The 23172-nt window shown below is 46.0% G+C and overlaps 3 protein-coding genes across 6 annotated transcripts in view; all 3 read right to left on the reverse strand.

The window, feature by feature from the left end:
- Positions 1 to 590, reverse strand: part of wake (ankyrin repeat and fibronectin type III domain containing protein wide awake) — a 204317-nt gene extending 203727 nt beyond the window's left edge. For all 3 annotated transcript variants that reach the window (XM_069127201.1, XM_069127204.1, XM_069127199.1), the window contains exon 1: positions 449 to 590. The gene's annotated coding sequence lies outside the window, so the exon portion shown is untranslated. The remainder of the gene's footprint in view (positions 1 to 448) is intronic.
- Positions 165 to 4059, reverse strand: Hrs (Hepatocyte growth factor regulated tyrosine kinase substrate). Of its 2 annotated transcripts, none has more exons than XM_069127209.1 (11): positions 3890 to 4059; positions 3732 to 3816; positions 3405 to 3480; positions 3129 to 3317; positions 2772 to 3046; positions 2619 to 2694; positions 2364 to 2543; positions 1971 to 2305; positions 1581 to 1894; positions 1242 to 1516; positions 165 to 1074 (listed from the first exon to the last, which is right to left on the reverse strand). In XM_069127209.1, the coding sequence occupies exons 1-11, from the start codon at positions 3924 to 3926 to the stop codon at positions 499 to 501; spliced, it is 2418 nt and encodes an 805-aa protein (XP_068983310.1). In that variant the 5' UTR covers positions 3927 to 4059; the 3' UTR covers positions 165 to 498. The 2 variants fall into 2 exon arrangements, with proteins under 2 accessions (XP_068983310.1, XP_068983308.1); XM_069127207.1 differs by having other exon boundaries at positions 165 to 1110.
- A 244-nt stretch (positions 4060 to 4303) lies between these two features.
- The window catches only part of LOC138187120 (uncharacterized), a 32732-nt gene continuing 13863 nt past the window's right edge, over positions 4304 to 23172 (reverse strand). Inside the window, exons 4-8 of the mRNA XM_069127600.1 lie at positions 16503 to 23065; positions 15860 to 16388; positions 15549 to 15761; positions 5675 to 15471; positions 4304 to 5590 (exon numbers count right to left, since the gene is read on the reverse strand). Of these exons, the coding sequence (XP_068983701.1) occupies positions 5300 to 5590; positions 5675 to 15471; positions 15549 to 15761; positions 15860 to 16388; positions 16503 to 23065 (17393 nt within the window). The 3' untranslated portion in view covers positions 4304 to 5299. The remainder of the gene's footprint in view (positions 5591 to 5674; positions 15472 to 15548; positions 15762 to 15859; positions 16389 to 16502; positions 23066 to 23172) is intronic.

The raw sequence follows: 23172 nt of genomic DNA on the forward strand, positions 1-23172 counted from the left end.
ATATCCAGCAAAAGGTCAGGTATAGATGAAATTAGTTTTCTTCACTTTTATGCTATGTAACATATAAATATTTTGTACATACATTACATTTAGATACATATACATGAAATGTATGCCTTTGCTATTTAAGTATTATAACCTTTTATCAGATATATATTTAAAAATTATGCAAAGAAAGACATATATTTGATTTGTGTATATATTGTTGAGAATTTCTATAACTTAAAATAAATACCAATAATGATATAACCATTTTTTCCTAATATACTGTAAAATATCATTATTCACTGATAAATTGCAAAGTTTAAATCAGTATCTTTAGAATTATCGATAATAGTTTCAAAAATTTATATTTTTGCCAATTCAATAAACAGCGTAAAAAATTTTATCATCAAATTGAAACAGTCAATGTCAATTTAAGATCAAAATTGGTATGCAAAATGATTACCTTAAATGCACTTCTTATTATAAGTTATCTTGTATGTACACGTAATTTTTTCAATCAAAGGATATTAGTTCTGCTGTTTCCGGTTTCGCATCTTTTTTCACTTGTGTGGATTCATTTGACGCAGCTGGTAGAGAATTTGGTGGTTGGTACTGTAATTGTTGTCCTTGAGATACCGGGGCTTGGGCCATACCTTGCATTGTCGGTACACTAGCTCCCTGAGGACCTTGCATCGGCGGATTCGATGTTAACATCGTTCCAATCGTAGTTCCAGGAGGTACTTGGATAGTTCCTGTTCCTTGGGATGAAATAGGTGCATTTGAAACATGAGACTGCATCGAGGGTCCTTGAGGACCTGACATCGTAGACGGTTGCTGAGGTCCCATTTGTGGTGGCAAACCAACAACTTGTCCAGGGGGGCCATGAGCTCCAGGTCCTATTTGTGCAGGTGAAGGACCCATATGACTCTGAGGTACCTGAGGTATACCCATCTGAGTTGGTGGTCCCGATTGTGTGATTTGTGGAGCACCCTGTTGCGGTGGCAAATGTACCGGTGTTGGCTGCGTTTGCGTTATATGACTTGGTGGAGGACCTTGTGGTGGTGGTCCCATCTGATGTCCACCTGCCTGCTGAAGTTGCGGTATGGGATTTGTAATTTGAGACATCTTCAAAAGAAATGCAGAAAATAATTAAATAAAATATATGATTCAAAATGTTTTGAACTATTTAAGGAACTCAATAGAAGTACCGAAAAAAGAAGTATATACGTTTAAATATAATTTGGAGTTGTACTAACCATTCCTGGGCCAGAAACAGAAATTCGGCCCATTCCTTCATGCCCCTGAACAGCATCGGTTGGCTGTTGGTCTTGATTAGCTATTGGCCCCATTACATGAGGTGGGATATTGTAACTTTGCATAGGATATTGTTTCATAGTAGGTTGTCCATATAAAAATCCTTGATTTGTTGGTGACATAGGGTTGTAGTTAGTTCCTGGTGTTTCATACTGGACGTGCCGCACAGGTGAACCTTGAGATGGTCCAATAAAACCAGAGACAGCTTGATAGCCACCTAAAACATATTTAATAAAATAAAAATCATTTTACGATTTTGTGCGTTATTTATTTAAACTGACCCATTATATACTGTTGCTTTTGTTGTTCTTGTCTCATTTGCATTTCTCTTTCTTGTTCCTGGATTTTTTGTAAAGCAAGTTGACGTTGGTATTGTAAATATTCTTGTTTTTTCTTCCTCATAATCGCCAATTTTTGAGCCATCAACATCTGTCTTTGCCTCTCAGCTTCTTCTGCTTGTCTTCGTAATTTTTCTCTATGTTCTTCCCGCAAAGCGTCCAAGGCAGCTCTAGCATCTTTCATTTGTGTTAATTTATCTTGAAGACCTTCGTAGTATACTCTACTATCGTCTTGTTCTTGAATATATCTCAATAATCTGAAAGAATTCGTTTATTATATCATAGAATTTTATATCATATTATGTACATAAAAAAATATCTTTTAAAACAAACCTTGAATGCATAGCAGTAATATTTAAAAACAAAGTTTGTACAGAACTATCATTAGCAATTGATCTGCCTCTTGACGAATTACTTTTCATTCTATTAACAAAAATTTCAACTTGAGATCGTAAAGCATTAACAAATTCTTCCATTTGAGTATCAACTTCTCCGTTCTGTTGTTTAACAATTATAACTTTTTGTGGCATTGGACTGCTTATATTAGGAGCAGAAGGACTGGTAACATCTGCTCTAGAACTATGTTCTTCTAGTGCACTTTGTCTTAATTCCCAACGTTTGCGATTCAAATACTTTGCAAGCTCAGGATCAACCTCCGTCTCTTCTTGCTGAAAAATTGAAATCATAGTACTTTTCTATTAAAGTTTTGTGCTATTTAAAACTAACAGGTGATGGTGGTGGAGAAGATGCTCTCGCAACGCGTGTGCTGGGTGGGTTTACTTTTGTTGTACGACTTCCCCGTTTTTTTTCTTTTTCTTGATGTTCTGCTTCACTCTGACTTAAGGCTATGGCAAGATTAAGTTCTTCTTCTTCTTGTAGTTCTGCTGCTGTTTTTCTGGGAGGTACCTATTAATATGGGATATTGTATGTTACGATATATGTATACTTTCTAATTTCTAATTTTTTTATATAGTTATATACTTGTTGTTGTTGAGCTAAAGAGCTGTTGAGATATTCAGCAGGTAAATCTCCGTCTTTAATTTGAGCAGTAGATGGTCTGTGGAAATAAATGAATGAATTAAAAATATAAATAAAATAATAAAAGTGTAACATAAAAATAAATTTAATACATACTTATTAACTTTTTCATAGCATGCTTCGCACACTCTAACTTCCTTTTCAATTCCAAATTTAGGCAGTGTGGATACTTTACTCGAACATTGACTACAAAATACTTGACCACATGCTCTGCAGTGATGTTTTCTTTGTACCATACTAAATGATACGCGACAACGATGACACACATCTCCATCTGCCCATGCTGGGGCAGTGTCAGCAATAAACATAGCATCACTTTCTTTTAAAGTGGGAAATTTATATCCTTCAGCTTTCATAATATTAAGTGTATCCTAATATGCACATGTTCCATTAATATTAACATTTTATATTATTTAAAATAAAGCATAATTAAAACACATTTATTAAACATACTTGCACTGCTCTATATTTAGGACAATTTCGAAAGGCATGTGCCCAGGCTTGAATCAATTCTAAAGCTTTAAGTTTAACATTATCATAAGTCGTTGTCTTTACTAATTCTTTAAGTTGTTCCATGAATTGCTTAGTACCAATTTCATCATGTATAAGCGTACCACAATTTTTGACACAAGATTCTAAAACCTATACAAGGAACAATATTTTTAGAGTGCAACTGATAATTCTAAGAATAAGATATTTACTCAGACAGTTAGTCTTATTTTTCCTCACCAATAGAGCATATAAAGCTACATGTGGATTTATATTTGTTGTTCTCTTTTTGATGGCTGCAAGTACTGCTTTAGGTCTGTACACATAAAAAAATTAAAACTTGATTTCATTATTAACCTATACTTAAATGGCATAATGCTATTTCTGCCATTATGATACAATATGAAACAATAAATAAGAAAAAGTTAAAACAATATTCACTTTTACAAAATATGAAAAATATGTGAAAAATAACTGCATATGCACAGTAAATTGAGAATGTCATTGTTTCATCATGGTTAAGAAATAGTAAGGTTAACTTCGGACTAAATATTAATATTCGCTTACTGCACATCCCCTTGACGTATTAAATCACATATTTGAAGTACTGCTACCCAGTCAGGTTCAAGTTGATAAGGATTCGTTGCTTTATCTATAAAAAAAATTCAAAATATAATTCGACAGTCGGACATCTTGTTCATCTGATATAAGCGACAAAAACGTACCTAATAATTTGTCAAAATTAAGCGAACTGCGAAACATTTTGCTCTGTTAAGAGTGATTTTTATTTGCAATTTTTCTTAGACGCTTAGATCTTCCTGAATACTTCTGTATAGATAACAATTAATTCAATTTAACAACCACCTACTCATCCACAGCTCTGCTGTTCGACTGGCTGTAATATAGTAAAGTATGAGTATATGACTTATATGAGTCACAGTCACGTCATACGTACGCACACACAAAGTAAATTACAATCGGCCAGTGTAATCGAATGGTGCGAGACAATCGACTTAACTTTTCAAATGATTTATTTTCAGCAGTGTTCTAGAAAAACAAATATCGCTATAAGTTATTTTTAACTGAGTTTTAACCTTCTTTCACAACCAGGAAATATGATGGGATAGATATGAGAGATCTGTAGAATTTTGCACTTCTTTATTTTATGTGAAAATTCATTATTTATTATTCATCATTATTATTTATTAATAACAATTTTCAGAAGAATCTAACACAAACACACACAATACTTGTACTCACTCAATGACTACATTAGGGATATTTTACGTCTAAATAAACGTGTTAAACGCAATGCTCCTTTTTTTTTTTTTACAAAGGGTACCTTAACGATACTCGATATCTCATCGCAATTGAAAGAAGAAATTAAACGCAATGAATGATGTTTCATATAAAGGAAGCAGTGATTAGAATAATTAACACGTAATTATATACAAAATTATCTTCCCAAGCTTATTGTTTTTTGTACTGTATTCAGAACATGGTCCTGAGGTTGTAAATATACTTTCTCAGTGAAAAGTTTGAGCACTATTAAATTCGTCGGATAAATTTATTAAACGCCAAACATTCTATATTTTATATTTCACCGTACTCAAAATTCTAATCTTTAATTATTATATTCACCTATGGATATTAATTTTATTATCGTCAATTTTGATTTATTACGGTTACATTAACGTAAAATTATATAAATCGCGACACGTAGTCGCAAGAAAATGTTCGACTCTATTAATAAATATTATAAATTACTGAATACAGTCGAATATTGCATATAAATCCCTCAACCGAAAACCCCAACACTCGCGAAGGTTTTCCAATGATTTTACGATCTCGCTACGGAAAATCATAGGAAAATACCTATTATATTCTCGCAAAATAGTTAAGAATTACTTTTTGCACATGGATCGATATAGAGTTATTAATTACGGCAAGATGACTGTTGAAGATCTGAATGTTTCTTTATGAGATCTTCCGCAGCCATGTTGCAAAGGTAATTTACTCATATTCTAATAAGTAAAAGTTACGACCTTTAAATAGATCTAATAGAAAATACGAGCAGAAATTGTCCTGAGAGTTTACGCTATCCATTCGAACCACTAATAGCTTTTTATGAAAATTTAGACAAACAGACTTCGGGCAGACAGATTAGACTCTTCTATTGGAATCTCCCATCTCTCCTCCCAATTCTCTTTATCTTTACTCCCAAATATCGTGCACAAAGGTAATCGTGTTGCACGCTCGCATCTCCTCGAAACTGACCAGTACAAGAAGTTCTCCGGACATTTATACAAATAACCTTGAAGATTGTCCCTGGAATTCTGTTTGCAATTATAGAATACACTACTGCAGCCTTGTTTGTAAGGATAATGTCCCGCTCCTGGACATAGTACCTCGCTCGATGCTTTGATCTGAAATCAAATAGATATTTAAAAGAAAATGCTCAGATATGCTTTAAAAAAGGTATAAGTAAAAATTTAAAATCAAATACTTACAGGAGACATAGAACTCTCCTCTAATCTTCTGTAAAATCGTGCAGAAGCTTTGGTACCCTTGCAATGTTGGTCGGTTTTGTCTTCAGGCAAACATTGTAACTTTCGATCGTCGAAGATCAATCCCTCTGGGCAACTCAGTACAAGTACTTTTATGTCCACATTGTTTTCCATAGTACATTGATAAAATAGGTTGCAATATTTCGGATGTCTTCGGAAACCAGTTGGGCAGACTAGTACTATCTGTTCATCGGTTAAATTTCCAATTGGACAAGGCGTTGGGATAGAAGCATCCGTAGTCGATCCCGTGGTGAATCCTGTAGTTGATGTTGTTGTTACCCACTCGTTGCTGGTGCTTCCCCCACTCGTTGATACTGTAGTCGTTTCAGACGTCGATGTAGTAGTAGACATTGTGCAATTTCTGGGAGGATACACGGAATCGGGATAATTGCACGTGTCGATGCTAGGATCCCATATGGTTCCAGGTGCGCAGTCGAAATAATACACGCTGAAGCCGTTTCCATTGTCAACGCAACGATAGAATTTGTCACACCGTGTTGGGTCCGGATAGAAACCTGGCCTATCACAAACTGTGGCGTTATTAGGCTTCGTCGTAGTGACCTCAGCAGTAGTTTCCGTACTCGATTCAGACGTGGGCTGAGTAGATGCTACAGTCGCAGTGACTGTAGCCCCTTGAGGAGTAGATTCTGTACTCGATTGAGATGCACCTGTGTTAGTTTCTGTCAGGGCTGTAGATGAAGTACTCGAATCGGTTATTGTTCCAGTAGATTCAGTGCTTGCACTACTAGGTGATTGTTCTGTACTAGTAGATGAACCTGACGGAGGCATCGTGCAATTTCTTGGAGGATACACGGAATCGGGATGATTGCACGTGTCGATGCTAGGATCCCATATGGTTCCAGGTGCGCAGTCGAAATGATACACGCTGAAGCCGTTTCCATTGTCAACGCAACGATAGAACTTGTCACACCGTGTTGGGTCCGGATAGAAACCTGGCCTATCACAAACTGTGGCGTTATTAGGCTTCGTCGTAGTGACCTCAGCAGTAGTTTCCGTACTCGATTCAGACGTGGGCTGAGTAGATGCTACAGTCGCAGTGACTGTAGCCCCTTGAGGAGTAGATTCTGTACTCGATTCAGATGCACCTGTGGTAGTTTCTGTCGGGGCTGTAGATGAAGTACTCGAATCGGTTATTGTTCCAGTAGATTCAGTGCTTGCACTACTTGGTGATTGTTCTGTACTAGTAGATGAACCTGACGGAGGCATCGTGCAATTTCTTGGAGGATACACGGAATCGGGATGATTGCACGTGTCGATGCTAGGATCCCATATGGTACCAGGTGCGCAGTCGAAATGATACACGCTGAAGCCGTTTCCATTGTCAACGCAACGATAGAATTTGTCACACCGTGTTGGGTCCGGATAGAAACCTGGCCTATCACAAACTGTGGCGTTATTAGGCTTCGTCGTAGTGACCTCAGCAGTAGTTTCCGTACTCGATTCAGACGTGGGCTGAGTAGATGCTACAGTCGCAGTGACGGTAGCCCCTTGAGGAGTAGATTCTGTACTCGAATGAGATGCACCTGTGTTAGTTTCTGTCGGGGCTGTAGATGAAGTACTCGAATCGGTTATTGTTCCAGTAGATTCAGTGCTTGCACTACTAGGTGATTGTTCTGTACTAGTAGATGAACCTGACGGAGGCATCGTGCAATTTCTTGGAGGATACACGGAATCGGGATGATTGCACGTGTCGATGCTAGGATCCCATATGGTACCAGGTGCGCAGTCGAAATGATACACGCTGAAGCCGTTTCCATTGTCAACGCAACGATAGAATTTGTCACACCGTGTTGGGTCCGGATAGAAACCTGGCCTATCACAAACTGTGGCGTTATTAGGCTTCGTCGTAGTGACCTCAGCAGTAGTTTCCGTACTCGATTCAGACGTGGGCTGAGTAGATGCTACAGTCGCAGTGACGGTAGCCCCTTGAGGAGTAGATTCTGTACTCGAATGAGATGCACCTGTGTTAGTTTCTGTCGGGGCTGTAGATGAAGTACTCGAATCGGTTATTGTTCCAGTAGATTCAGTGCTTGCACTACTAGGTGATTGTTCTGTACTAGTAGATGAACCTGACGGAGGCATCGTGCAATTTCTTGGAGGATACACGGAATCGGGATGATTGCACGTGTCGATGCTAGGATCCCATATGGTACCAGGTGCGCAGTCGAAATGATACACGCTGAAGCCGTTTCCATTGTCAACGCAACGATAGAATTTGTCACACCGTGTTGGGTCCGGATAGAAACCTGGCCTATCACAAACTGTGGCGTTATTAGGCTTCGTCGTAGTGACCTCAGCAGTAGTTTCCGTACTCGATTCAGACGTGGGCTGAGTAGATGCTACAGTCGCAGTGACGGTAGCCCCTTGAGGAGTAGATTCTGTACTCGATTGAGATGCACCTGTGTTAGTTTCTGTCGGGGCTGTAGATGAAGTACTCGAATCGGTTATTGTTCCAGTAGATTCAGTGCTTGCACTACTAGGTGATTGTTCTGTACTAGTAGATGAACCTGACGGAGGCATCGTGCAATTTCTTGGAGGATACACGGAATCGGGATGATTGCACGTGTCGATGCTAGGATCCCATATGGTACCAGGTGCGCAGTCGAAATGATACACGCTGAAGCCGTTTCCATTGTCAACGCAACGATAGAATTTGTCACACCGTGTTGGGTCCGGATAGAAACCTGGCCTATCACAAACTGTGGCGTTATTAGGCTTCGTCGTAGTGACCTCAGCAGTAGTTTCCGTACTCGATTCAGACGTGGGCTGAGTAGATGCTACAGTCGCAGTGACGGTAGCCCCTTGAGGAGTAGATTCTGTACTCGAATGAGATGCACCTGTGTTAGTTTCTGTCGGGGCTGTAGATGAAGTACTCGAATCGGTTATTGTTCCAGTAGATTCAGTACTTGCACTACTAGGTGATTGTTCTGTACTAGTAGATGAACCTGACGGAGGCATCGTGCAATTTCTTGGAGGATACACGGAATCGGGATGATTGCACGTGTCGATGCTAGGATCCCATATGGTACCAGGTGCGCAGTCGAAATGATACACGCTGAAGCCGTTTCCATTGTCAACGCAACGATAGAATTTGTCACACCGTGTTGGGTCCGGATAGAAACCTGGCCTATCACAAACTGTGGCGTTATTAGGCTTCGTCGTAGTGACCTCAGCAGTAGTTTCCGTACTCGATTCAGACGTGGGCTGAGTAGATGCTACAGTCGCAGTGACGGTAGCCCCTTGAGGAGTAGATTCTGTACTCGATTGAGATGCACCTGTGTTAGTTTCTGTCGGGGCTGTAGATGAAGTACTCGAATCGGTTATTGTTCCAGTAGATTCAGTGCTTGCACTACTAGGTGATTGTTCTGTACTAGTAGATGAACCTGACGGAGGCATCGTGCAATTTCTTGGAGGATACACGGAATCGGGATGATTGCACGTGTCGATGCTAGGATCCCATATGGTACCAGGTGCGCAGTCGAAATGATACACGCTGAAGCCGTTTCCATTGTCAACGCAACGATAGAATTTGTCACACCGTGTTGGGTCCGGATAGAAACCTGGCCTATCACAAACTGTGGCGTTATTAGGCTTCGTCGTAGTGACCTCAGCAGTAGTTTCCGTACTCGATTCAGACGTGGGCTGAGTAGATGCTACAGTCGCAGTGACGGTAGCCCCTTGAGGAGTAGATTCTGTACTCGATTGAGATGCACCTGTGTTAGTTTCTGTCGGGGCTGTAGATGAAGTACTCGAATCGGTTATTGTTCCAGTAGATTCAGTGCTTGCACTACTAGGTGATTGTTCTGTACTAGTAGATGAACCTGACGGAGGCATCGTGCAATTTCTTGGAGGATACACGGAATCGGGATGATTGCACGTGTCGATGCTAGGATCCCATATGGTACCAGGTGCGCAGTCGAAATGATACACGCTGAAGCCGTTTCCATTGTCAACGCAACGATAGAATTTGTCACACCGTGTTGGGTCCGGATAGAAACCTGGCCTATCACAAACTGTGGCGTTATTAGGCTTCGTCGTAGTGACCTCAGCAGTAGTTTCCGTACTCGATTCAGACGTGGGCTGAGTAGATGCTACAGTCGCAGTGACGGTAGCCCCTTGAGGAGTAGATTCTGTACTCGATTGAGATGCACCTGTGTTAGTTTCTGTCGGGGCTGTAGATGAAGTACTCGAATCGGTTATTGTTCCAGTAGATTCAGTGCTTGCACTACTAGGTGATTGTTCTGTACTAGTAGATGAACCTGACGGAGGCATCGTGCAATTTCTTGGAGGATACACGGAATCGGGATGATTGCACGTGTCGATGCTAGGATCCCATATGGTACCAGGTGCGCAGTCGAAATGATACACGCTGAAGCCGTTTCCATTGTCAACGCAACGATAGAATTTGTCACACCGTGTTGGGTCCGGATAGAAACCTGGCCTATCACAAACTGTGGCGTTATTAGGCTTCGTCGTAGTGACCTCAGCAGTAGTTTCCGTACTCGATTCAGACGTGGGCTGAGTAGATGCTACAGTCGCAGTGACGGTAGCCCCTTGAGGAGTAGATTCTGTACTCGATTGAGATGCACCTGTGTTAGTTTCTGTCGGGGCTGTAGATGAAGTACTCGAATCGGTTATTGTTCCAGTAGATTCAGTGCTTGCACTACTAGGTGATTGTTCTGTACTAGTAGATGAACCTGACGGAGGCATCGTGCAATTTCTTGGAGGATACACGGAATCGGGATGATTGCACGTGTCGATGCTAGGATCCCATATGGTACCAGGTGCGCAGTCGAAATGATACACGCTGAAGCCGTTTCCATTGTCAACGCAACGATAGAATTTGTCACACCGTGTTGGGTCCGGATAGAAACCTGGCCTATCACAAACTGTGGCGTTATTAGGCTTCGTCGTAGTGACCTCAGCAGTAGTTTCCGTACTCGATTCAGACGTGGGCTGAGTAGATGCTACAGTCGCAGTGACGGTAGCCCCTTGAGGAGTAGATTCTGTACTCGATTGAGATGCACCTGTGTTAGTTTCTGTCGGGGCTGTAGATGAAGTACTCGAATCGGTTATTGTTCCAGTAGATTCAGTGCTTGCACTACTAGGTGATTGTTCTGTACTAGTAGATGAACCTGACGGAGGCATCGTGCAATTTCTTGGAGGATACACGGAATCGGGATGATTGCACGTGTCGATGCTAGGATCCCATATGGTACCAGGTGCGCAGTCGAAATGATACACGCTGAAGCCGTTTCCATTGTCAACGCAACGATAGAATTTGTCACACCGTGTTGGGTCCGGATAGAAACCTGGCCTATCACAAACTGTGGCGTTATTAGGCTTCGTCGTAGTGACCTCAGCAGTAGTTTCCGTACTCGATTCAGACGTGGGCTGAGTAGATGCTACAGTCGCAGTGACTGTAGCCCCTTGAGGAGTAGATTCTGTACTCGATTCAGATGCACCTGTGGTAGTTTCTGTCGGGGCTGTAGATGAAGTACTCGAATCGGTTATTGTTCCAGTAGATTCAGTGCTTGCACTACTAGGTGATTGTTCTGTACTAGTAGATGAACCTGACGGAGGCATCGTGCAATTTCTTGGAGGATACACGGAATCGGGATGATTGCACGTGTCGATGCTAGGATCCCATATGGTACCAGGTGCGCAGTCGAAATGATACACGCTGAAGCCGTTTCCATTGTCAACGCAACGATAGAACTTGTCACACCGTGTTGGGTCCGGATAGAAACCTGGCCTATCACAAACTGTGGCGTTATTAGGCTTCGTCGTAGTGACCTCAGCAGTAGTTTCCGTACTCGATTCAGACGTGGGCTGAGTAGATGCTACAGTCGCAGTGACGGTAGCCCCTTGAGGAGTAGATTCTGTACTCGATTGAGATGCACCTGTGTTAGTTTCTGTCGGGGCTGTAGATGAAGTACTCGAATCGGTTATTGTTCCAGTAGATTCAGTGCTTGCACTACTAGGTGATTGTTCTGTACTAGTAGATGAACCTGACGGAGGCATCGTGCAATTTCTTGGAGGATACACGGAATCGGGATGATTGCACGTGTCGATGCTAGGATCCCATATGGTACCAGGTGCGCAGTCGAAATGATACACGCTGAAGCCGTTTCCATTGTCAACGCAACGATAGAATTTGTCACACCGTGTTGGGTCCGGATAGAAACCTGGCCTATCACAAACTGTGGCGTTATTAGGCTTCGTCGTAGTGACCTCAGCAGTAGTTTCCGTACTCGATTCAGACGTGGGCTGAGTAGATGCTACAGTCGCAGTGACGGTAGCCCCTTGAGGAGTAGATTCTGTACTCGATTGAGATGCACCTGTGTTAGTTTCTGTCGGGGCTGTAGATGAAGTACTCGAATCGGTTATTGTTCCAGTAGATTCAGTGCTTGCACTACTAGGTGATTGTTCTGTACTAGTAGATGAACCTGACGGAGGCATCGTGCAATTTCTTGGAGGATACACGGAATCGGGATGATTGCACGTGTCGATGCTAGGATCCCATATGGTACCAGGTGCGCAGTCGAAATGATACACGCTGAAGCCGTTTCCATTGTCAACGCAACGATAGAACTTGTCACACCGTGTTGGGTCCGGATAGAAACCTGGCCTATCACAAACTGTGGCGTTATTAGGCTTCGTCGTAGTGACCTCAGCAGTAGTTTCCGTACTCGATTCAGACGTGGGCTGAGTAGATGCTACAGTCGCAGTGACTGTAGCCCCTTGAGGAGTAGATTCTGTACTCGATTCAGATGCACCTGTGGTAGTTTCTGTCGGGGCTGTAGATGAAGTACTCGAATCGGTTATTGTTCCAGTAGATTCAGTGCTTGCACTACTTGGTGATTGTTCTGTACTAGTAGATGAACCTGACGGAGGCATCGTGCAATTTCTTGGAGGATACACGGAATCGGGATGATTGCACGTGTCGATGCTAGGATCCCATATGGTACCAGGTGCGCAGTCGAAATGATACACGCTGAAGCCGTTTCCATTGTCAACGCAACGATAGAATTTGTCACACCGTGTTGGGTCCGGATAGAAACCTGGCCTATCACAAACTGTGGCGTTATTAGGCTTCTTCGTAGTTGCCTCAGTAGTAGTTTCCGTACTCGACTCAAACGTGGGCTGAGTAGATGCTACAGTCGCAGTGACTGTAGCCCCTTGAGGAGTAGATTCTGTACTCGATTGAGATGCACCTGTGTTAGTTTCTGTCGGGGCTGTAGATGAAGTACTCGAATCGGTTATTGTTCCAGTAGATTCAGTGCTTGCACTACTAGGTGATTGTTCTGTACTAGTAGATGAACCTGACGGAGGCATCGTGCAATTTCTTGGAGGATACACGGAATCGGGATGATTGCACGTGTCGATGCTAGGATCCCATATGGTTCCAGGTGCGCAGTCGAAATGATACACGCTGAAGCCGTTTCCATTGTCAACGCAACGATAGAACTTGTCACACCGTGTTGGGTCCGGATAGAAACCTGGCCTATCACAAACTGTGGCGTTATTAGGCTTCGTCGTAGTGACCTCAGCAGTAGTTTCCGTACTCGATTCAGACGTGGGCTGAGTAGATGCTACAGTCGCAGTGACTGTAGCCCCTTGAGGAGTAGATTCTGTACTCGATTCAGATGCACCTGTGGTAGTTTCTGTCGGGGCTGTAGATGAAGTACTCGAATCGGTTATTGTTGGCTGAGCAGATGCTTTAGTCGTGGTTTCCGTATCATCTCCACAAGGAGTTTCTGTACTCCATTGAGATGCACCTGTGCAAGATACTGTCGGTTCTGTAGCCGAAGTAGTCGAATCGGTTGTTGTTCCAGTAAATTCAGTGCTTGCACTACTTGGTGATTGTTCTGTACTAGTAGATGAACCTGACGGAGGCATCGTGCAATTTCTTGGAGGATACACGGAATCGGGATGATTGCACGTGTCGATGCTAGGATCCCATATGGTTCCAGGTGCGCAGTCGAAATGATACACGTTGAAGCCGTTTCCATTGTCAACGCAACGGTAGAATTTGTCACACCGTGTTGGGTCCGGATAGAAACCTGGCCTATCACAAACTGTTTCGTTAGTAGGCTTCTTCGTAGTTGCCTCAGTAGTAGTTTCCGTACTCGATTCAAACGTGGGCTGAGTAGATGTTACAGTCGCAGTGACTGTAGCACCTTGAGGAGTAGATTCTGTACTCGATTGAGATGCACCTGTGTTAGTTTCTGTCGGGGCTGTAGATGAAGTACTCGAATCGGTTATTGTTCCAGTAGATTCAGTGCTTGCACTACTAGGTGATTGTTCTGTACTAGTAGATGAACCTGACGGAGGCATCGTGCAATTTCTTGGAGGATACACGGAATCGGGATGATTGCACGTGTCGATGCTAGGATCCCATATGGTTCCAGGTGCGCAGTCGAAATGATACACGTTGAAGCCGTTTCCATTGTCAACGCAACGGTAGAATTTGTCACACCGTGTTGGGTCCGGATAGAAACCTGGCCTATCACAAACTGTGGCGTTATTAGGCTTCTTCGTAGTTGGCTCAGAAGTAGTTTCCGTACTCGATTCAGACGTGGGCTGAGTAGATGCTACAGTCGCAGTGACGGTAGCCCCTTGAGGAGTAGATTCTGTACTCGAATGAGATGCACCTGTGTTAGTTTCTGTCGGGGCTGTAGATGAAGTACTCGAATCGGTTATTGTTCCAGTAGATTCAGTGCTTGCACTACTAGGTGATTGTTCTGTACTAGTAGATGAACCTGACGGAGGCATCGTGCAATTTCTTGGAGGATACACGGAATCGGGATGATTGCACGTGTCGATGCTAGGATCCCATATGGTTCCAGGTGCGCAGTCGAAATGATACACGTTGAAGCCGTTTCCATTGTCAACGCAACGATAGAATTTGTCACACCGTGTTGGGTCTGGATAGAAACCTGGCCTATCACAAACGGTGGCGTTATTAGGCTTCTTCGTAGTTGGCTCAGAAGTAGTTTCCGTACTCGATTCAGACGTGGGCTGAGTAGATGCTACAGTCGGAGTGACTGTAGCCCCTTGAGGAGTAGATTCTGTACTCGATTGAGATGCACCTGTGTTAGTTTCTGTCGGGGCTGTAGATGAAGTACTCGAATCGGTTATTGTTCCAGTAGATTCAGTGCTTGCACTACTAGGTGATTGTTCTGTACTAGTAGATGAACCTGACGGAGGCATCGTGCAATTTCTTGGAGGATACACGGAATCGGGATGATTGCACGTGTCGATGCTAGGATCCCATATGGTTCCAGGTGCGCAGTCGAAATGATACACGTTGAAGCCGTTTCCATTGTCAACGCAACGGTAGAATTTGTCACACCGTGTTGGGTCCGGATAGAAACCTGGCTTATCACAAGCTGCGGCGTTATTAGGCCTCTTCGTACTATAATCTGGTCTGTTGGAATCAGTTTTACTGGTGACTTCATTCGAAGATGAATCTGGTACTGTAATATCTGGCAAGCTAGTCGAAATAGACACCCCTTTACAACCAGGAACGAGATAATCGTGATTACAGCTCTGAATAGCTGAATCCCAAGCAGTTCCTGTACCGCACTGGAACTCGTATTTGATAAACGTGGAACCACTGCCGACACAGCGATAGAATTTTCGACAGTCTCCAGGATCTGGAAAGAACCCATCATCTGCACAAATGCCTGGCGTATTTGTAGATCCAGAAGTTCCTGCGAAATATATAAATAATCAGTAACTGGTCATCGTTTATATTTATACAAATGAAACCAGATAACGTTTAGAATACCTGTAGTAGAGCCAGAAGTGTTAGGAGTAGCTGTTTCAGCGGGAGTGTCAGGAGTGCCAGAAGTGTTAGGAGTAGCTGTTTCAGCGGGACTGCCAGGAGTGCCAGAAGTACCAGGATTCCCAGTGATAGTATTACAAGGTTCAATAGTTATTCCAGATGTACCTGAAGATTCAGATGAACTAGCAGTGCTAAAATTACTGGGAGATGCTGATTAACACGGAATGCAATGCGTAGCAGGCATGTTAGTAGAGCCAGGTGTAGCAGGCGTTTCAGTTCCACAAGGACTGCCAGAGGAGCCTGGAGTGGCTTACTAGGAATACCAGGTGTGCCGGGAGTGTCAGATTTACTACAGGCTGCCGTTTGTGTTTCTGGAGTTACGGAAATACCGAGTGCGTGTAGAGTATCGTATTTGCAGGGACTAGCAGGTTCACTAGGTGTGAGAGATGCGCCGTGAGTTGCGGGATCACTACACATACCAAGTGTCCGAAAAGGTCCAATTTCACTGTTGGGAGTCATTGGTGTTTCAGAAGTTACGGGAATATCTGGTGTCCAGGGAGATTGAGGAATACCGGGCATTCTGGGTGTAGGAGGTGATCCAGTTTCACTACTGGGAGTCGGTGCTGTGTCAGAAGTTTTCAGATGACTCGGCGTCCGCGGAGTTAGAGGTTTACTGGGCATACTGTGTGTAGGAGGTGGTCCAGTTTTACTACTGGGTGTCAAAGGTGTTTCAGGAATTTTCAGAGGACTTGGCGTCCTGAGAGTTGGAGGTTTCATGGCCATAGCGGGAGTAGAAGTAGGTCCAATTTCACTACTGGGTGTCGTTGGTGTACCAGTAGCTTTCTGATTTCTTGGAGTTCAGGGAGTTGGAGGTTCACTGCTCGTACCGGGTGCAGAAGGAGATTCCGATTCACTACTGGGTGTCGAGGGTGTTTCAGGAGATTTGAGAAGACCTACCGTCCTGGCAGTTGGAGGTTTACTGGCCATACCGGGTGAAGGTGGAGGACCAGCTTCACTACTGGGTGTCGTTGGTGTGTCAGTAGTTTTGAGATGACTTGGCGTCCTGGGAGTTGGAGGTTTATTAGCCATAGTGGGTGTAGAAGGAGGCGTAGTGTCACTACTCGGTGTCGCTGGTGTTTCAGGAGATTTGAGATGACTTGGCGTCCTGGGAGTTGGAGGTTTATTGGTCATAGTGGGTGTAGGAGGAGGCATAGTTTTACTACTGCGTGTCGCCGGTTTTTCAGTAGTTTTGAGATGACTTGGCGTCCTGGGAGTTGGAGGTTTACTGGCCATACTGGGTGTGTGAGGAGATGTAGTTTCCCTACTCGGTGTCGCTGATGTTTCAGGAGTTTTGAAATGACTTGGCGTCCTGGGAGTTGGAGGTTTACTGGCCATACTGGGTGTGGGAGGAGGTGTAGTTTCCCCACTCGGTGTCGCTGGTATTTCAGAAGTTTTGAGATGACTTGGCGTCCTGGGAGTTGGAGGTTTATTGGTCATAGTGGGTGTAGGAGGAGGCATAGTTTTACTACTGCGTGTCGTCGGTTTTTCAGTAGTTTTGAGATGACTTGGCGTCCTGGGAGTTGGAGGTTTACTTGCCATACTGGGTGTAGGTGGAGGACCAGCTTCACTACTGGGTGTCGTTGGTGTGTCAGTAGTTTTGAGATGACTTGGCGTCCTGGGAGTTGGAGGTTTATTGGCCATAGTGGGTGTAGAAGGAGGCGCAGTGTCACTACTCGGTGTCTCTGGTGTTTCAGGAGATTTGAGATGACTTGGCGTCCTGGGAGTTGGAGGTTTATTGGTCATAGTGGGTGTAGGAGGAGGCATAGTTTTACTACTGCGTGTCGTCGGTTTTTCAGTAGTTTTGAGATGACTTGGCGTCCTGGGAGTTGGAGGTTTACTGGCCATACTGGGTGTGGGAGGAGCTGTAGTCTCCCCACTCGGTGTTGCTGGTATTTCAGGAGTTTTGAGATGACTTGGCGTCCTGGGAGTTGGAGGTTTACTTGCCATACTGGGTGTAGGTGAAGGACCAGCTTCACTACTGGGTGTCGTTGGTGTGTCAGTAGTTTTGAGATGACTTGGCGTCCTGGGAGTTGGAGGTTTACTTGCCATACTGGGTGTAGGTGGAGGACCAGCTTCACTACTGCGTGTCGTTGGTGTGTCAGTAGTTTTGAGATGACTTGGCGTCCTGGGAGTTGGAGGTTTATTGGCCATAGTGGGTGTCGAAGGAGGCGCAGAGTCACTACTTGGTGTCTCTGGTGTTTCAGGAGATTTGAGATGACTTGGCGTCCTGGGAGTTGGAGGTTTATTGGTCATAGTGGGTGTAGGAGGAGGCATAGTTTTACTACTGCGTGTCGTCGGTTTTTCAGTAGTTTTGAGATGACTTGGCGTCCTGGGAGTTGGAGGTTTACTGGCCATACTGGGTGTGGGAGGAGCTGTAGTCTCCCCACTCGGTGTTGCTGGTATTTCAGGAGTTTTGAGATGACTTGGCGTCCTGGGAGTTGGAGGTTTACTTGCCATACTGGGTGTAGGTGGAGGACCAGCTTCACTACTGGGTGTCGTTGGTGTGTCAGTAGTTTTGAGATGACTTGGCGTCCTGGGAGTTGGAGGTTTACTTGCCATACTGGGTGTAGGTGGAGGACCAGCTTCACTACTGGGTGTCGTTGGTGTGTCAGTAGTTTTGAGATGACTTGGCGTCCTGGGAGTTGGAGGTTTATTGGCCATAGTGGGTGTAGAAGGAGGCGCAGTGTCACTACTCGGTGTCTCTGGTGTTTCAGGAGATTTGAGATGACTTGGCGTCCTGGGAGTTGGAGGTTTATTGGTCATACTGGGTGTAGGAGGAGGCATAGTTTTACTACTGCGTGTCGCCGGTTTTTCAGTAGTTTTGAGATGACTTGGCGTCCTGGGAGTTGGAGGTTTACTGGCCATACTGGGTGTGGGAGGAGCTGTAGTCTCCCCACTCGGTGTCGCTGGTATTTCAGGAGTTTTGAGATGACTTGGCGTCCTGGGAGTTGGAGGTTTATTGGCCATAGTGGGTGTAGAAGGAGGCGCAGTGTCACTACTCGGTGTCTCTGGTGTTTCAGGAGATTTGAGATGACTTGGCGTCCTGGGAGTTGGAGGTTTATTGGTCATACTGGGTGTAGGAGGAGGCATAGTTTTACTACTGCGTGTCGCCGGTTTTTCAGTAGTTTTGAGATGACTTGGCGTCCTGGGAGTTGGAGGTTTACTGGCCATACTGGGTGTGGGAGGAGCTGTAGTCTCCCCACTCGGTGTCGCTGGTATTTCAGGAGTTTTGAGATGACTTGGCGTCCTGGGAGTTGGAGGTTTATTGTCCATAGTGGGTGTAGAAGGAGGCGCAGTGTCACTACTCGGTGTCTCTGGTGTTTCAGGAGATTTGAGATGACTTGGCGTCCTGGGAGTTGGAGGTTTACTGGTCATAGTGGGTGTAGGAGGAGGCATAGTTTTACTACTGCGTGTCGTCGGTTTTTCAGTAGTTTTGAGATGACTTGGCGTCCTGGGAGTTGGAGGTTTACTAGACATACTGGGTGTGTGAGGAGATGTAGTTTCCCTACTCGGTGTCGCTGATGTTTCAGGAGTTTTGAAATGACTTGGCGTCCTGGGAGTTGGTGGTTTACTTGCCATACTGGGTGTGGGATGTGGCGCAGTTTCACTACCCGGTGTCGCTGGTGTTTCAGGAGATTTGAGATGACTTAGAGTCCTGGGAGTTGGAGGCATACTGGTCATAGTGGGTGTAGGAGGAGGCATAGTTTTACTACTGCGTGTCGCCGGTTTTTCAGTAATTTTGAGATGACTTCGCGTCCTGGGAGTTGGAGGTTTACTGGCCATACTGCGTGTGGGAGGAAGCATAGTTTTACTACTGCGTGTTGCCGGTTTTTCAGTAATTTTGAGATGACTTGGCGTCCTTGGAGTTGGAGGTTTACTGGCCATACTGGGTGTGGGAGGAGGTGCAGTTTCCCTACTCGGTGTCGCTGGTGTTTCAGGAGTTTTGAGATGACTTGGCGTCCTGGGAGTTGGAGGTTTACTGACCATACTAGGTGTTGGCGGAGGCATAGTTTTACTACTGCGTGTCGTCGGTTTTTCAGTAGTTTTGAGATGACTTCGCGTCCTGGGAGTTGGAGGTTTACTGGCCACAGTGGGTGTGGGAGGTAGCATAGTTTTACTACTGCGTGTCGCCGGTTTTTCAGTAGTTTTGAGATGACTTCGCGTCCTGCGAGTTGGAGGTTTACTGGCCATACTAGGTGTGGGTGGAGGTGTAGTCTCCCCACTCGGTGTCGCTGGTATTTCAGGAGTTTTGAAATGACTTGGCGTCTTGGGAGTTGGAGGTTTACTGGCCATACTAGGTGCGGGAGGAGGCATAGTTTTACTACTGCGTGTCGCCGGCTTTTCAGTAGTTTTGAGATGACTTCGCGTCTTGCGTGTTGGAGGTTTACTGGCCAAACTGGGTGTGGGAGGAGGTGTAGTTTCCCTACTCGGAGTCGCTGGTGTTTCAGGAGATTTGAGATGACTTGGCGTCCTGGGAGTTGGAGGTTTACTGGCCATACTGGGTGCGGGAGGAGACATAGTTTTACTACTGCGTGTCGCCGGTTTTTCAGTAGTTTTGAGATGACTTCGCGTCTTGCGAGTTGGTGGTTTACTGGCCAAACTGGGTGTGGGAGGAGATGTAGTTTCCCTACTCGGTGTTGCTGGTGTTTCAGGAGTTTTGAGATGACTTGGCGTCCTGGGAGTTGGAGGTTTTCTGGCCATACTGGCTGTGGGAGGAGGTGTAGTGTCCCTACTCGGTGTCGCTGGTGTTTCAGCAGTTTTGAGATGACTTGGCGTCCTGGGAGTTGGAGGTTTACTGGCCATACTGGGTGTGGGAGGAGGTCCAGTTTCACTATTGGGTGTAGCTGCTATTTCAGGAAGTTCGGGAATATCTGGTATCCTGGAGGGTTCTAGTTCACTAGCTATACCAGGTGTACGAGGAAGTACAATTTCACTATCGCATATCGATGGTGTTTCAAGAGTTTCGGGAATATCTGGTGTTCTGGGGAATTCTAGTTCACTAGCTATACCAGGTGTACGAGGACATCCAGTTTCACTATTGGGTGTCGCTGGTGTTTTAGGAGTTTTGAGGTGACGTGGCGTCCTGGGAGTTGGGGGTTTACTGAGAATACTGGGTGTAGGAGGGGATCCAATTTCACTATTGGATGTCGCTGGTGTAACAAGACTTTCGGGAGAACCGGATGTGCTTGCAGTACCGGGTGTGCCAGGAGTTACAGGTTCTCCAGGTGTGACTGGAAAATCGTGTTCACTAGAAGTACTTGCAGTCTCGGATTCACTATCTGTGCCGGAGGAGTCTGGATTATCTGGTTCATTATGAGTGCGTGGAGTGCCTGCAGTGTCGGGTTCACTAGAAGAGGCAGGAGTGTCAGATTCACTAGGAGTGTCAGTTGTAGCGGTTGTTTCATTTCCACTACTTGGAGTTGCTGGTGTTTGAGGAGTTTGGTAATTACTTGGCGTGCTTGTAGTGCTGAGAGTGTTGAGAGCTTCTGTTATGCTAGATGTGGTTGTCGCACTAGTAATTTCGGGAGTGGTAGGATTTCCGAGGTATACGGGTATTCGTGAGGTGCTAGGTTGTCCAGATGAGCCAGACCATGCAGACACGCTGGATGAGCCAAGCCAAGCTGGTGTACCAGGGGTACCGTTAGTGGCCGCAGTACCTGTGTTGTCCGATGTTCCGGATGTGCCAGGAGTGCCAGGTGATCCTGGGGTGCCTGGAGTACCTGGAGTTCCAGATGTGCCAGGTGTGCCAGGTGTGCCAGGTGTGCCAGGTGCGCTGGGAGTACCAGGTCTTCCTGGAATGCTAGGAGTGCCAGGGGTACCAGGTGAGCCAGGAGTACTAGGTGTGCTGGGTGAGCCGGGAGTGCCTGGGGCACCAGGACTTTCTGGAATGTTTGATGTGCCTGGGCTTCCAGGTATGCCGGGTGTGGCAGGTGTGGCGGGGGTACCAGGTCTTCCTGGAATGCTAGCAGCGCCTGAGTTTCCAGGTATGCCGGGTGTACCAGGTGTGCCAGGAGTACCAGGTGTGCTGGGTGAGCCAGGAGTGACTGGGGCACCGGGACTTCCTGGAATGCTAGGAGTGCCTGGTCTTCCAGGTATGCCGGGTGTGCCAGGTGTGCCGGGATTACTAGGACTTCCTGGAATGCCAGGTATGCCAGGAGTACCAGGTGAGCCAGGAGAACTAGGCGTGCTGGGTGAGCCGGAAGTGCCTGGGGCACCAGGACTTTCTGGAATGCTTGGTGTGCCTGGGCTTCCAGGTATTCCGGGTGTGTCAGGTGTGACGGGAGTACCAGGTTTTCCTGGAATGCTAGCAGCGCCTGAGTTTCCAGGTATGCCGGGTGTGCCAGGTGTGCCGGGAGTACCAGGTCTTCCTGGAATACTAGCAGCGCCTGAGTTTCCAGGTATGCCGGGTGTACCAGGTGTGCCAGGAGTACCAGGTGTGCTGGGTGAGCCAGGAGTGTCTGGAGCACCGGGACTTCCTGGAATGTTAGGAGTGCCTGGTCTTCCAGGTATGCCGGGTGTGCCAGGTGTGCCGGGGTTACTAGGACTTCCTGGAATGCCAGGTATGCCAGGAATACCAGTTGAGCCAGGAGTACTGGGCGTGCTGGGTGAGCCGGAAGTGCCTGGGCCACCAGGACTTTCTGGAATGCTTGGAGTGCCTGGGCTTCCAGGTAAGCCGGGTGTACCAGATGTGCCAGGAGCACCAGGTGTGCTGGGTGAGCCAGGAATGTCTGGGGCACCGGGACTTCCTGGAATGCTAGGAGTGCCTGGTCTTCCAGGTATGCCGGGTGTACCAGGTGTGCCAGGAGTACCAGGTGTGCTGGGTGAGCCAGGAGTGACTGGGGCACCGGGACTTCCTGGAATGCTAGGAGTGCCTGGTCTTCCAGGTATGCCGGGTGTGCCAGGTGTGCCGGGATTACTAGGACTTCCTGGAATGCCAGGTATGCCAGGAGTACCAGGTGAGCCAGGAGAACTAGGCGTGCTGGGTGAGCCGGAAGTGCCTGGGGCACCAGGACTTTCTGGAATGCTTGGTGTGCCTGGGCTTCCAGGTATGCCGGGTGTGCCAGGTGTGACGGGATTACTAGGACTTCCTGGAATGCCAGGTATGCCAGGAGTACCAGGTGAGCCAGGAGAACTAGGCGTGCTGGGTGAGCCGGAAGTGCCTGGGGCACCAGGACTTTCTGGAATGCTTGGTGTGCCTGGGCTTCCAGGTATTCCGGGTGTGTCAGGTGCGACGGGAGTACCAGGTCTTCCTGGAATACTAGCAGCGCCTGAGTTTCCAGGTATGCCGGGTGTACCAGGTGTGCCAGGAGTACCAGGTGTGCTGGGTGAGCCAGGAGTGACTGGGGCACCGGGACTTCCTGGAATGCTAGGAGTGCCTGGTCTTCCAGGTATGCCGGGTGTGCCAGGTGTGCCGGGATTACTAGGACTTCCTGGAATGCCAGGTATGCCAGGAGTACCAGGTGAGCCAGGAGAACTAGGCGTGCTGGGTGAGCCGGAAGTGCCTGGGGCACCAGGACTTTCTGGAATGCTTGGTGTGCCTGGGCTTCCAGGTATTCCGGGTGTGTCA

The sequence above is a fragment of the Bombus flavifrons genome, chromosome 14 (genome assembly GCF_040668555.2).
Source record: "Bombus flavifrons isolate JBK064 chromosome 14, iyBomFlav1_principal, whole genome shotgun sequence".
NCBI classification, from domain to species: Eukaryota; Metazoa; Arthropoda; class Insecta; order Hymenoptera; family Apidae; genus Bombus; species Bombus flavifrons.

Bases quoted from the DNA above. Each gene is read 5' to 3' on its own strand.
- Hrs (XM_069127207.1), bottom strand. From the start codon at position 3,926: ATGTTTCGCAGTTCGCTTAATTTTGACAAATTATTAG. The intron at 2,306-2,363 runs GTTAGTTTTAAA...TCAATTTTTCAG, and splicing joins CTTCTCCACCACCATCACCT to CAAGAAGAGACGGAGGTTGA. The intron at 1,111-1,241 runs GTTAGTACAACT...TTTCTTTTGAAG, and splicing joins CTGTTTCTGGCCCAGGAATG to ATGTCTCAAATTACAAATCC.